The 13,078-nt window shown below is 40.5% G+C and overlaps 1 protein-coding gene across 50 annotated transcripts in view; it reads right to left on the minus strand.

Moving 5' to 3' along the window:
- ANK2 (ankyrin 2) overlaps positions 1 to 13,078 on the minus strand; it is a 543,251-nt gene that overhangs the window by 21,618 nt on the left and 508,555 nt on the right. For 37 of the 50 annotated variants that reach the window (XM_072755468.1, XM_072755462.1, XM_072755451.1 and 34 more), the window contains 2 exons: positions 11,500 to 11,532; positions 9,357 to 9,378 (listed from right to left, as the gene is read on the minus strand). In XM_072755468.1, the coding sequence (XP_072611569.1) occupies positions 9,357 to 9,378; positions 11,500 to 11,532 (55 nt within the window). Of the gene's footprint in view, positions 1 to 174; positions 6,427 to 9,356; positions 9,379 to 11,499; positions 11,533 to 13,078 lie in introns of all 50 variants that reach the window. The other 13 variants (XM_072755436.1, XM_072755431.1, XM_072755427.1 and 10 more) reach the window with 1 other exon arrangement.

Here is a 13,078-nt window from a genome sequence, read left to right on the forward strand (position 1 = left end):
TGGACAAGAGTACACAGAGAAGGCACAAAACACAAAGGGCTTACACAAACACAGTAACCACTACAGAAAGCTTAAAGAAAATGAGACACAAATCACCAAATAAAAGATATACAGAAAAACTATATCAAATTTATGACATGCGTAGCACAGGGAATCCCAGTGGCTGACAAATACCTTCAGCATGGTCATGGCCATTTTCATCAGGGATGCGTTCAATCAGAGTCTCAATGGACTCATCCCAAATAGGCCTTGTGTCAAAGATGTCCTCAGGAATTGAATGCTCGGTCTCAACAGGTGGCAGATTTTCAATTACTGAAACTTCCAGGGCACTACTACTTTCATCATCTGAAACCAATTCTTGCTCCCTTTCTGACTGTGTAAGTCTATCCACTAACTTGGAAGCCTCATCACTAATCTCCTCAAAGAATTCTATGGAGTTCCTGTAAAGGTCAAAGAAATGCTCCTTACTTTCTTTTGTGGGGCTCACAGCCCCCTTGCAGGAAGATGTGGTGCTTTTGCTCTTAACTGGCAATCGGGATGTGAATATCTTTGGTCTTGTGGCCCCCTCTTCTGATTCTAACTCAAGCTCCTCATCCCCCTCTGTGCTCTCTGTTTCTGTCTCAGTGTAACTTTTAGTTTTTACTGGACATTTGGTCTTTGAGTCCAAAGGACTGGCATCAGATTCAGATTTGCTTCTACTCTCTGGTGTTCTGCTTGTCATGTCCTGACCCTGAGGAGCCACTATTTTCTGGAGAGATGAATCTAGATGCAAAAGCTGCTGTTCTACTCTTTGGACAGGTGCTTTCACAGGGATTTTAGACTTTGGTTTTATTTCATCCTCTTTACTTTCCTCATCCAGGCTGGGTAAAAAATCTTCAGAAAGGGAATTCTCATACTCCACAGATGGAGGTGCTGGGGTTGACATGGGTATAGTCCTTACAGGAATTTTGGATTTGTTTTCAGTAGAAGGCACATTCTCCATGGGTGCAGTAGGAATTTCAATTACGGATCTCTGTTCCTCTGGGGAAGAATCAGGAGAATCATCATTCCGATCTGAATACACAGACCTGGTAACTGTGGAAAAATCTAACTGAACATGTACAACTGGTTCAGGGGGGTCAGGGCAAGATGTATTTTTCACACTAGACTTAGGAGACATATCACCCATTTGCATGGTGGGGGGGTCCTCGGCACCTGCAGAAGGAGTCTCTTCCATTGATATTTCAACAGAGTCTGAATTCCCCACATGGGAGTTAAGCTGAGCATCTGAAGCAGATATTTCCTCTACTTCCTCACTCAGGTCATCTGGAAGTAAGTCTGCTTCATCACTCACTGCTTCTTTTGATTCTAAGAGAGCTAGTGACTCAGCTGATGTTTCCTGTTGTGGGAGCTCAGCCCCAGGACTCCCTTCTTTCATGTCTTCAGAGACAGTCTCTTCCCTGGATTCTTGACCAATTTGGAAAAAGTGAAAACTTTCATCTGCATAGGACCTTTTGGTCATATCAATGGCACCACTTCTGGTCATCTCAAACAATTTTCCTTCCTGAAAGAGAAATGGGTTTTGCTCACTGGTTGGGGTCCCCTCCTCAGTTGGGGTCCTTGCAGGAGTGGTGTCAGGGGTGGTACCCTGTGATTGTCTGTCTACCATCAAGCCAAATATCTTTTGCTCTTCCTCTTTCACTCGAGCCTCAAAGGCTTCATCATCCTCACGGATTTCACTCCAGGAATCAGAATCCACATCCGTTTTTGTGATGATGACTTTGCTTATTTGTTCACCAACAACTGCTGATGTATTTGGTACAGAAGGCTCTAAAGATGAAGGGGCTCCATCTGATTGCCTTTCCCACAAGATGCTTTCTTGTTTGGATTCTTTTTCCATGTTTTGGTCCTCAAAATTAGATTCTTGGCTTGAAACAGTTCTATTGGAGGAGCTTGTTACTACCACGTCTTCAACAGAGGATGTGGTCGTAACAGAATGTACTGCTGAAGACTGAAAACTTGTGTGTCTTGTCTCTGTTTGGGTTTTGCTTTCTTCACTGGAGAAAAAAGATTGGGAAGGGACATTTTCGTAAGGGCTTATTACTTGAGGATCATAAATTTCATCAGTATCGGCTGGGTCAGACGCTGGAACATCCACGGACAATTTGTCTGTTTGAGTAGCAGTCAATGAGTCTTGAGTGGAAGAGTCCTCTGGTAAGCTTTCAAAAGCTTGGTCGGTTTTGGTATCCTCCGTTTCTGTAGTAGAAGGTGGAGAGAATACGGCTTCATCTAATTCTTGTCCTTCAGATATTGGAATATGAGGCAAAGAGGACAAAGATGAAGGGCTTTCACTGGGGCAATCTCCTTGTAGAGATTCTACTCTAGAAACATCAAGCTCTTCCCCTTCTGTGATTTTTTCATCAGTGTCTTGCAGAGGTAATGATTCTTCACGGATAACTTGCTGCTCATTGGTATCCTCCCTAGGGGAGCTGTAGAGACCTGAAGATATAGGAGTGACTGAGCTGCCAGGACGCCCAGTCTCACACCCGTGGCCATCACAGACTTCTGTTTGAGCAGCATCTCTGTCCAAATCATCATCAAACATATCTTGGCCATCAGGAGAAATGGTAGGACTCTCCTCAGGTACGCAGGATTCATGATCTTTTTCTTCTTCTGATTTACCTGATTCTTCCTGAGTATCTTCATTCATTTTGAAAGTGTATTGTTTGGAAACAATAGGTTGAAACTGTACTTCTTCGGGACTGGAATTGGAGTCGATGCTGGATGGAAGTGGGGAGGGAGGTTGCACTCGAATAACTGGCTCTGGTAAGAGGCCTGAGTCGGCACCTTTTTTCAGCTGTGCTAACTCAGGTTCACTCTCTGAGGAGGAAGAAGCCTTTCTGCTCTCTGATGTTACTACCACAGGGACATCGCTTTCATCCTCTACACTCTCCATATGTTTTGATTCATCCACATCTGCTGTACAGTCAGCATCTGGGTCAGAGGACGAAGAAGATTCTTCTTGCTTGGGTTCTTTTTTGTAGTCCCTTTTCTGCTTTGCTTCTTGTTCAAGTTCATCAAATGTTTTTATTTTGGTTACCATTTTAAACATTTCCTCTTCAGGTGTGAATCTCTTTTTCTCCCCATTTTCCAAGTCATCCTCCTCCGCGCATTCATGAATTACAGCCGGTTTGGGTGTGCTTGCATCTGTGGCTTTGGGTGTGACCTCATAGCTAATTTCTTCAGAGCTGGGGGTGTCAGGAGAAAGGGGGCTCTTCCCTGAGCTCTCTACCAGTGACGTCTGCTCAAGACTGTCGTCCTCAGCACTGCCGTCCGGGTCTCGGAGCAGCCGGGACCGCATAGAGGCCACTTCTGTCAAGAGTTCTGTTTTGGCTACGGCTGCAGGGAGAGGAAAGTGACTTGGGAGAACTCCAGCCTTCATCTTTGGTTCCACGGGGCTACTTTCAAGAGAGTCACGGCAAGGGGATTCTTTCAGAGGACTGGGCTCCAGAGAATCTGGAGTTTTGTGTGAGGAGTTATCCTCCAGCACAGGGCTGGCTTCCAGGGAGTCTCTGTGGCTCACTGCAAACGATTCATCAGCACCGGGGCTGAGGACCTCACTGTCTCGGCTAGGGAGTGCAAGTTCTAACCCTTGGGGACTTCTAGCAACTCCCTGGGGCTTTGATTCAGTTCCTGTGCCTGTCTTTACAGAAGCATTAGGCCGCGGGGAGGCCTCTGTCTCATCTGAGGGCTCAGTGGTAGTGGATTTCTGAGCTTCAGTATCGGTCTGTGTCTTGTGGGTGGAACCAGTATCTGTTGGTTGAGCCTCATCAGAGGATGCTTCCTCGGTCAATCCTTTGGGTGTTTCCTTTGCTAATAACATACTACAGCTGCCAAGGGAATCATCTTCTCGTTTGAGGCATGTGTCTTCAGAAGAAGGGTCCAGGGTGGCCTCCTTCAGCAAATGCTCCGCTGAGGGCTCTGTGCCTTTAGTGACCACAGCACCCTGCTCTTCAAAACCATCGGTGATGTCTTTGACTGAGGGATGTTCTTTTTCTGAATGAACTGCTGCCGGTGTTTCTACCTTGGTAGTTTCACTTACTTCCCCAACTTGCTCCTCACTTTTCTTTGGTGAGAACGAAAGGCTTTCTGGGCTTGTCTCAGGCGTCTCCGCTAGGCCCTCATGCTTATAGCTTTCTTCCGAACTAATCTGAGGGGTCCCTTCCATCAGGCTGCCACATGGAGAACCTGGCACCCCTTCAGGTTTCAGGCTCTCAGGACTGCCATCCAAAGCACCATTTTGTAAAGACAGAGCCGGAAGAAATTCATCTTTCATGTAATCTAGTGGAAAGGTTGTGTTGAAAGGACTAGTGAGGACTTGATCTAAATGGAGCTGTACTTCTTCCGTCTTCTCACTCATTCGGAATTGTTGGTATTTGTCATTGTCTTCCAATTCTTGCTTAATGACATCAGAAAAGTCAGTGGAGGTTTTCCTATCTGGGCTGATCTGAAGATCCATGTCTCCCTGTTCATCAGCCAGCTTTTCTTTGGGAACTTCATTTTCTTTATGGCTTTCTTCTTCTGGTGCGGACTGAACAGGTTCAGGTGTTTTGTGGCTAAGAGCTTTCTCCTTTTCTACAACTACATCTTCTCTCTTAAACCCTACGGAAGAAGCACGGACTGCTCTCTTGGATTCAGAAACTCCTGTTACCACAAATCTCTGGCTTCGTTTGATGGTCTGACTCTCTGTTTTCTGTGTCTCCCTCTGGTTAGCACCCTTTTCTTTTTCTACTCGAGCTTTGCCTTTTTCTTGTGGCTGCTTCTGTTTTGCTGATTTGTGCTCAAAGAGTCCAGTCTTATGTTTGGATGGGTCCTGACCTGACTGGAAAGCTTTCATCAACTCCCGAACAGACATTGTCTCTTCGATTCTTTCTGTTTTTGAGGTGGGGGATACAGGGGGCTGCTTTTCTATTTTCCCAGAAGGCGACACAGGCAAGTGCTTGTCAGTTTTCCCAGAGGTTGATACAGGTGGATGCTTTTCTAGTCGTCCAGCTGGTGACACAGGCAAACGTTTTTCTGTTCTCCCAGGTGAAACTGGTGCATGTTTCTCCACTCTCCCAGAAGGTGATACAGGGGGGCGTTTGTCCATTTTACCTGAAGGTGAAACAGGTGGGTGTCTTTCTGTTTTTGTAGATGACACAGGGGAGTGCCTTTCAGTTTTTGTCGAGGGTGATACCGGTGAGTGTTTCTCAGTCTTACTTGATGATGACACGGGGGAGTGCCTTTCAATTTTCGCAGAGGGTGACACAGGCGAGTGTTTCTCAGTTTTACTTGATGGTGATAGGGGAGGGTGCCTTTCAGTTTTTGTAGAGGAGGAAAGAGAAGAGTGTCGTTCTGTTTTAGAGGAGGGTGACACCGGTACATGCCTCTCTGACTTCAGAGAGGGTGATGCAGCTGGATGTGTCCTGTGGGTTATCTTTTTCGGCACATCCTCTTTGCCTTTGACTCTGACGGGCAACTTGCTTCGACCTTTCTGTTCATCTTCCACTCGTTTCTGAAGGGCCTTAACTTTGTCCTTTATGGAACCGATGGGAGTTTCTTCTATCAAAGGTGAAGTGGCCTTTACAGTGGGAAGAGGCTCAGGGGCTAAACCTGCATCTTCCTCTAATGACTCTTCTGAACTACATTTTTTAAGTTCACTTTTTTCTGCACTACCTTGTACGCTTTCCTCTTTTTGTTTCTGTTTTTCCTTTAATTTCCTTCTCACTGGCTTCTTTATTCCCAGGCTTGGTTTCTGTTGTTTCTGTGCACTCTGTGTCTCTGGGGGTGCATCTTTCCCTTCATTTTCAGAGCTCCTGCCAATAGGCGGAGCCTCACGCTTCTCCCCTGCTCTCTCTTGAGCTGTCTGCAGGTGCTTTTCATGAGGAGACACATAGGACCTTAGATCCTCAGTAAGGTAGTTCACTAGCCCAGCTGAGTCTTTCTCTACTTTGACGTTGCTCTCCTTATCTAGTCTAACCTCTACGCACGGGTATTCGGTGACTTCTAAAGGTGCTTTTAGCTTAGCCTCCTCTATTTCCTCATCACTGACAATCACCCACTCCTCTTCCACTAACTCTCTCTCCAGCTGAGACCTTGGCATACTGCCTTCATCTCTCGTGCAGGTTCCACTTCTCAGGATTTCATTCACTTTCTCTAAGTCCTCTTTAACTCTTTCAACAATTTCAAAAGGCTCTCCTGGCTCTTCCTCAGCAGCCTTCACCAGCTCCTTCACTTTGATAGAACCTGCCCTATCAGACACATCTGTGGTCAAGATGGCGGTCATTTTGATCAAATCTTGTTTCATCTCAGAAACTTCAGAGAGCAAGTCCGGACTGGCTAGGACAGGAACTTCATTAACCAGGTGACTTTTCAGGACAGATGTTTCTGTAGACTCTGTCTCATCATCTTTGATGTGAATGAAAAACATTGAAAGTAAAATGGAAATCAAAAAATATATCGGCAAATGTAATCAGGACTGAAACGACACAGTGTCTTTTCCTGTTGTGGCGGGAGGGACAACAGAATGGGCTGGGAATGGTGGATCCACAAGGTCTCAGGATACAAAAGCAAAGCAAGGCTAACGGAAAAAAAAAAAAAAAGAACCAAAACTGAAAAGGAAAAATGAGCAGGAAATAACTTGCTTAATTTTCTCACTTGTAGCACATCCACACATACAACAAAGCTATAACAAATAGCCAAGACAGACAGACACACACACACACACACACCACAGATCAAAACAAAGAACGGACACAGTGAAATTACACAGAAGTATCTCAAGATTGTTCAGATGTTACAGATCGATGTTGAAAAAAATATAAACATGGGAAAAAAAAAGGAAAAAAGCATTAGAAATTGCAGAAAGTTGATTTCCTCTAGGAGAAAGCCAGTAGTAGCAAACTCAGAATGCCTTCTAATGATGTATATATGTTTTTTATCATATGAAAATCCAGAATTCAGTATGTTTTGTTCTGTCAATTTACAATGACACATAAAAGATGTCTGAATCAGCTGCAAACCGGCATTTCATCTAAGGGAAATTCACACCTAACAATGAAACGAATGGTCTTGTGCTAAGAGGCATGGTCCTTTCCTTGGAGCAACCTCCTGGTTTAGACACAAAATGGACAGACCAAGGAGGGAAATAAAGGAAAGGAAAGAAAAAAATAACAAAATAACAACTGTGATTAAACTTATTATGTGAGTCCAAAGTTAAAATGTGATGCATGGCAATCCAAATCAGAGACAGTCACACGGGACACACGCACAATTTATGTAAGCCAAGTTATTTCCATGCAAAGCAAAGGTGGAGGAAAACTGGTGGGAGAGATGGCTTTGCTGAAATGCATGGGTAGGAGGATGGTTAAGAAATTAGAACAAGTATGTAAAACATTACTGTGGTGAAGCATATTTATTTCCCTACAAGTCTGTACATAGGTGCTGAATGTAATATATTCCAGGAATAGGTAGTGGGGACCTGCACCCATTCAAAGCAAAAAGGAAAACACTGGGTCACACTCTTTTAGGATTTGCTCTTGAAAAGAATTAGGAAAGAGTCCCTTCAATAGAGCCCTTCTTTAGAGATTATCTCATACCTAGATGATTATTTAAGGATGGTCTTAGACTTAAAAAACAAACAAACACAAGTCTATGTTTAAACTTTAAAAAATATTCACAACACTTAGGAGTCATCTAAGAAGAAGAAGAAGAAGTCATCACAGAAGAATCTGTGGCATTATAGAAATATAGTAACCTTTTCCCTTTCCTTTTTAAATGACTGAGCCAGCTGGAGGTATTACACTTCAATTTCTACTATCTGGTATTCAAGAAACAAAGGAAAGGGTGATTTAAATAACATAGTAGTCCCGAAGAAGAAAATGGGATAATAAAATCTCTTTTTTAAAAAAGGAATGAAGGCAATGATAATGTCACTTTTTAAGCAAAGAAAGTGTCTTTTCCTGAGAGAACTGTCATTTGTTGAGGAGATAAACTCTGTGACTATGCATATATAAAGATATATTAAAATGGTTTATACCAGTGCAAATTTGTTCATATACAAACCAATGAAAACACCCAGAATTTCAAATAATCTAGTCCTGAATGGTGATTTTAACATAAGAGCAAAGAGACTCTCAATTAAAAGCATTCTACGGGTGCCTGGGTGGCTCAGGCCATTAAGCCATTGCCTTCAGCTCAGGTCATGATCCTGGAGTCCTGGGATAGAGCCCCACATTCAAATAAATAAATAAAATCTTTTTTTTTTAAGAAAAGCATTTTAATAACAGTAATTTACATTGTACTAGGTCTTCAAAAAAAAAAAAAAAAAGCCCCAGATCATTGCACAGAACCAGATGGCCATATCAAACATGGTTCTAAGTTTTCTCCTTTTAAGAATAGTACCCTGAAATACAGTGACTCAAAATGAATTTTTAAATGAATAAGCAATAAAAATTAGTATTTTTTCCTTAAACTATCTTGTGGCATAAAAGCAAGAAAGAAACCTGAAAAACTCAACTTCTTCCACACAAGAAGCCAGAGTCACCAGAAACAGGCCCCAAAACTAAAATGTTAATGAATTGTTACAAACCCAAAATGAGTTCTAAGATAGCTCTCCTAAGGTCTGTAAAAACCAGTTCTCTCTGTACAAAATTATGTGTGGGATTTGCATCATTATTTAAAATTAGCCCTATAATGGCACAATGTTGTGATTAATAATTTCATCCAGGAGGTTTTGATTTTTGTATTCTTGGTTCTTACTTTTCTCAAAAAGTTTCACAAAAATCCGTTAGACCTCAACCCGAAAGAAGTCAGTTATACTTCACCACAGTAAGAGGTGCTAGGGGGTGGGGGTGGGGAAAGGGTTGGCTTTAGCTGAGAACTATTAAGACAGTATCATTTTTGCAAGTGTAGCCTGCAAAAATAATGAGCTCTCTCCCCAAGTCAGTGTTGCTTGATATCAAAAAGTGATACTGTCATGTCAGTGCTTAAAAAAAAAAAGAGAGATGACAATGTTATGCTAACAAATGGACAAAAACAGTAGGGTGGGTTTCTAAACAAGCATAACAGCAATAGCAGGATTAACAGGGGTATCAAAAGAAAGTGAATGCTTAGATGAATAATCATTGCATTTTACTGCTAATTAGCTCACAAATTAGGTATTTTTGTAATTTAACTGGCCAAGCTGCTTTTCTAAGTAGACATTAATGATTAATAAGGACAATATAAAAACATAATTATTACAGTGGTTAGTAATGGCAACTAGCTGCATCTTAATTCATGCTTCTCTTTATTGTAGCCAGCTTTCAAAAAAAACTCAATTTTATTTAAAATCTTACTTTTTTCTGATGTCATATCGATCTGAAAGAAAACATACATAAATTGAATGGTTACAAACTGTGTCTTGTTTCACAGCCCCTGATGTGCAAATAAGCTCCTATTCATAATCACACCCACAGGGAGATAGCAGAAGCTAGAGGAAGGTCAGGGTAATTTGCTACAGTTCTTCCTGAGAATCTCCTTGATTCTTATCCTAACTTGGAAAAAAATCTTTCTAGATGTTATAAGTGGAAAGTACTTTTTAATATGTTATTTCTAGGAAGATATGATCCAGGGTGCGTTTGATGTTAGAAATATTTATTTAGGGAAAAGCCAGGAAAATAGTTAAGTGGAGGTTAAACAGTGTCAATTTAGTGGAGAAAAAGAAGGAAAGAACAAATAACATGCCAGGGTAATACATTCTACAGAAGTAGTTTTGTTATCATTAATTACAAGCCAAAATTCCAAATCCTGAAAAGAATACAAACTGGATCTATTGCCCTGCATAGCTTCTGAAAATATTCAATAGAAATATCATAAACTTAATGCAAGAAATTCATTTAAACATAGTAAAAATGGTTTTATAATTGCACTGTTCTTCTGTAAAGGGTGTAGGTACCACTTTGAACAGCTTTGATGATAAGAGTCACCAAGTGCAGGAAGGAAACTATGTGAGACAAAAAGTGGCTGTACAATTGAGGGTAAGGACGACATCTGTCTTGTCATAATTAGTACCGCATATGGTTACATATGGCAGGACAGTGAGTTTATCATCAACCCTCTTGTCCTGCTCTACTGCCGGGGTAGGAGTAAAAAGTGAATTCAGGGTGATTCTCTGCACTGAAAAGGCCTTACATTTTAAGCTGCCGGGTACAAGGGTATTTATTATATTTTTCTTTATGTTTCTGTATTCCAAATCCATCGGAGTAACATTAAAAATATAAAACTAGGGGGATCCCTGGATGGCTCAGTGGTTTAGTGCCTGCTTTCAGCCCAGGCCATGGTCCTGGAGTCCTGGGATCGAGTCCCATCAGGCTCCCTGCATGGAGCCTGCTTCTCCCTCTGCCTGTGTCTCTGCCTCTCTCTCTGTGTGTGTCTCTGCCTCTCTCTGTGTCTCTCATGAATAAATAAATAAAATCTTTTTAAAAAAATTAAATAAATAAAAATATAAAACTAGTATATTTGAAAATATTTATGTGCAACTAACAACAACTACATTTGTCTATCTTAGAAACAGGAACCAATAAATAAATAGGAAAGTGGAAGGAATTTCCCAATGACCTTTCATTTCTATGATAATGTTTGGGCATCTTCAAATCTTTATATGGGGAAACAAACACAAATGTGCCTGAACTATCAGAGAGGTCTTATTCAAGTGGTTCTTTATTCAAGGTAATCTCTCGAAGACTTGCTTTCTTCTTCTATGATATGACAACACAGACCTCACAGGGCAATTGTGAAGATCAGTGTTGATGAGGTACATGGAGCATTTAAAGAATCTACCTTGTAAGAAGTGCTCATGACCGGCAGAGTTCTGCATTATAATATTATAGTCTAATGGTTGAATTATACACTCCTTTAAGTTTTTAGTCTCAAACTTTTCGGTCTTAAGATTCCTTTACACTCCTAAAAATTACTGAGGATCTTGAAGAACTTCATTTTATGTTTGATATATACAATTATCTGTTTTATACATTAAAACTAGGAAAATGCTAGAACCCAAGTATACACAACTACACATTCCAGAGTCAGAGCCATGATGTCATCATATGTAATGTAGTCTCTGGAAAACTCTGCTATAGCTTGTGGAGATATGGGAGGTAAAAGACAAAGAAGTGTCTCAGTAACCTTTAAAAAAAAAAAAGCTTTGACCTCCAGGCATCTCCAGACCAACCTCTGAGAAATGAAATAATGGCTTGGCCTTTAGTAGTTGGTAGAGAAACACATATTACTACACAGAGACAGGTAACAATTGACAGGGAAAGCTTTACTGTTGTTTGAATTCAGTCCACGAGATGAGAAAACAGGCTCAGAGGGGTTAGGTAAACTGTGACCCTCCTATTACTAACATCTGTGTAACCCTTCTAAGAACACAGATTATGTGCTCTTATTAGTGGTTATAGCAAATAGAGCCATCAACAAGCGACAGTATCATACAATTACCTCTTCTTCCTGTTCTTGATCTGACTCTGATTCCTTGCCGCCCCAAGATGTCATGCGAGATGGAAAAAAGAAAGCAGGAAGAGTAGAGAGTATTTAGAAGAAAAGATTAAATACGCTGCCAACAAACATCAACAGGCAAGCATACAGCCAGCATACTCTTGTTTTTTTTCTTACTAACAGTTTATAGAAGACAGGCAAATAATTTAAAAGGATTGATTTAAATGTGAAAGTCTAAAGATTCAAGAGGAAAAAGACCAAAACTATAAATATACTAATTCCTTAGGCAAAAAAGCTAAAATTACAAATATACTTATTTCAGATACTAGGTTACTAACATACTTAAAGTTTGATATTTAATTTGATGCTTATGCCCAGAGAAATGGTGATGATATTTCCCAGTCATTACAGATACTGGCTGAAAATGTTAAAAGCCACAAATAAGCATATGGCGAAAATATTTTGAATATATAGGCAATATTTAGTAGTTCCATTATAATAAAGAGCAACTAAATTCTAAAGTTTATCTAAAGTGTACAATGTTTGGCATTGTTTTCCTTTTTCCTTTCAGTTACTAAATGGAAAGCTGTCCAGGACCACCGTGGAATTAATGATATGTCTTAACTTAGAAATATAGTGTAATAACAAACACTTTCTTTTATAGCACATTGAGAGTTGACTGAAATCAGAGACAAAGCTCATTCATCTTTACACATCACTCAGGAGGACTGCCCACAGCAGTACACATTTTCTTGTGTTCTTATTTGGCATTCACTTCGGTGACTCACAAATACACAAACCCCAAAATACATTTTACATCATTGGAGTGTGATTAGATTATGCTCACTGAGGTAGATATACCTATTGCTGTATTCCAATGACTGGAAAAACATGCATGTTTACTTATACAGATAATATTTCACTTCATTTTTATCATATAATAAGAATTTGCAATGTTAAGCATGATGGTATGGGCTTTTCTCTATGTGTCTGATCTCTATTTACAAGATTAATTGGTTAAGAAAGATATACCATGGTGGGTAAAAAGAAGTGTAGAAGATGCTTTATATTGTGGAATCAAGACTTAGGGTTTTAACTATATTTCTAGGTCTCCAGGTCTTACCTGCCACTACTCATGCCCCTCCCTAACCTCTAGTACACACCATGGCATCCTGCTGCAGCCCTCTATAGACCGCCATGGGGTGGGGGAGGGGAGGTTCTATTGGGAAGAGGTTGGTTAACATTTTTTTTAAGTAATAAAAATTAAGTTATCCTCAACATTTAATTCATGTAGTTGTCATCTTCAACTTGATCAAAGTAAGCCAGGAATTCTGTAATGGTGAGTGATCTGAACACAAAGTAATACCTGGTAAGGAGACTTTGGGTCAGGAATTGACAAATTGTACCTTTTCAACAGTGTTTCAAATCTACTCCTTGTAACATGGGAGTATACTGTATCCCAATTATGTTAAAATAGTCAAAAATTATTTTGATAGCCCCAAAATATTATAGATTATAAGATGAACAGGTATTTATTTTAGCAATAAGATAAAATCTCATGAGGTTGCTTTGACTTTAATAA

Source organism: Vulpes vulpes, chromosome 4 (genome assembly GCF_048418805.1).
Source record: "Vulpes vulpes isolate BD-2025 chromosome 4, VulVul3, whole genome shotgun sequence".
Classification (NCBI taxonomy): Eukaryota; Metazoa; Chordata; class Mammalia; order Carnivora; family Canidae; genus Vulpes; species Vulpes vulpes.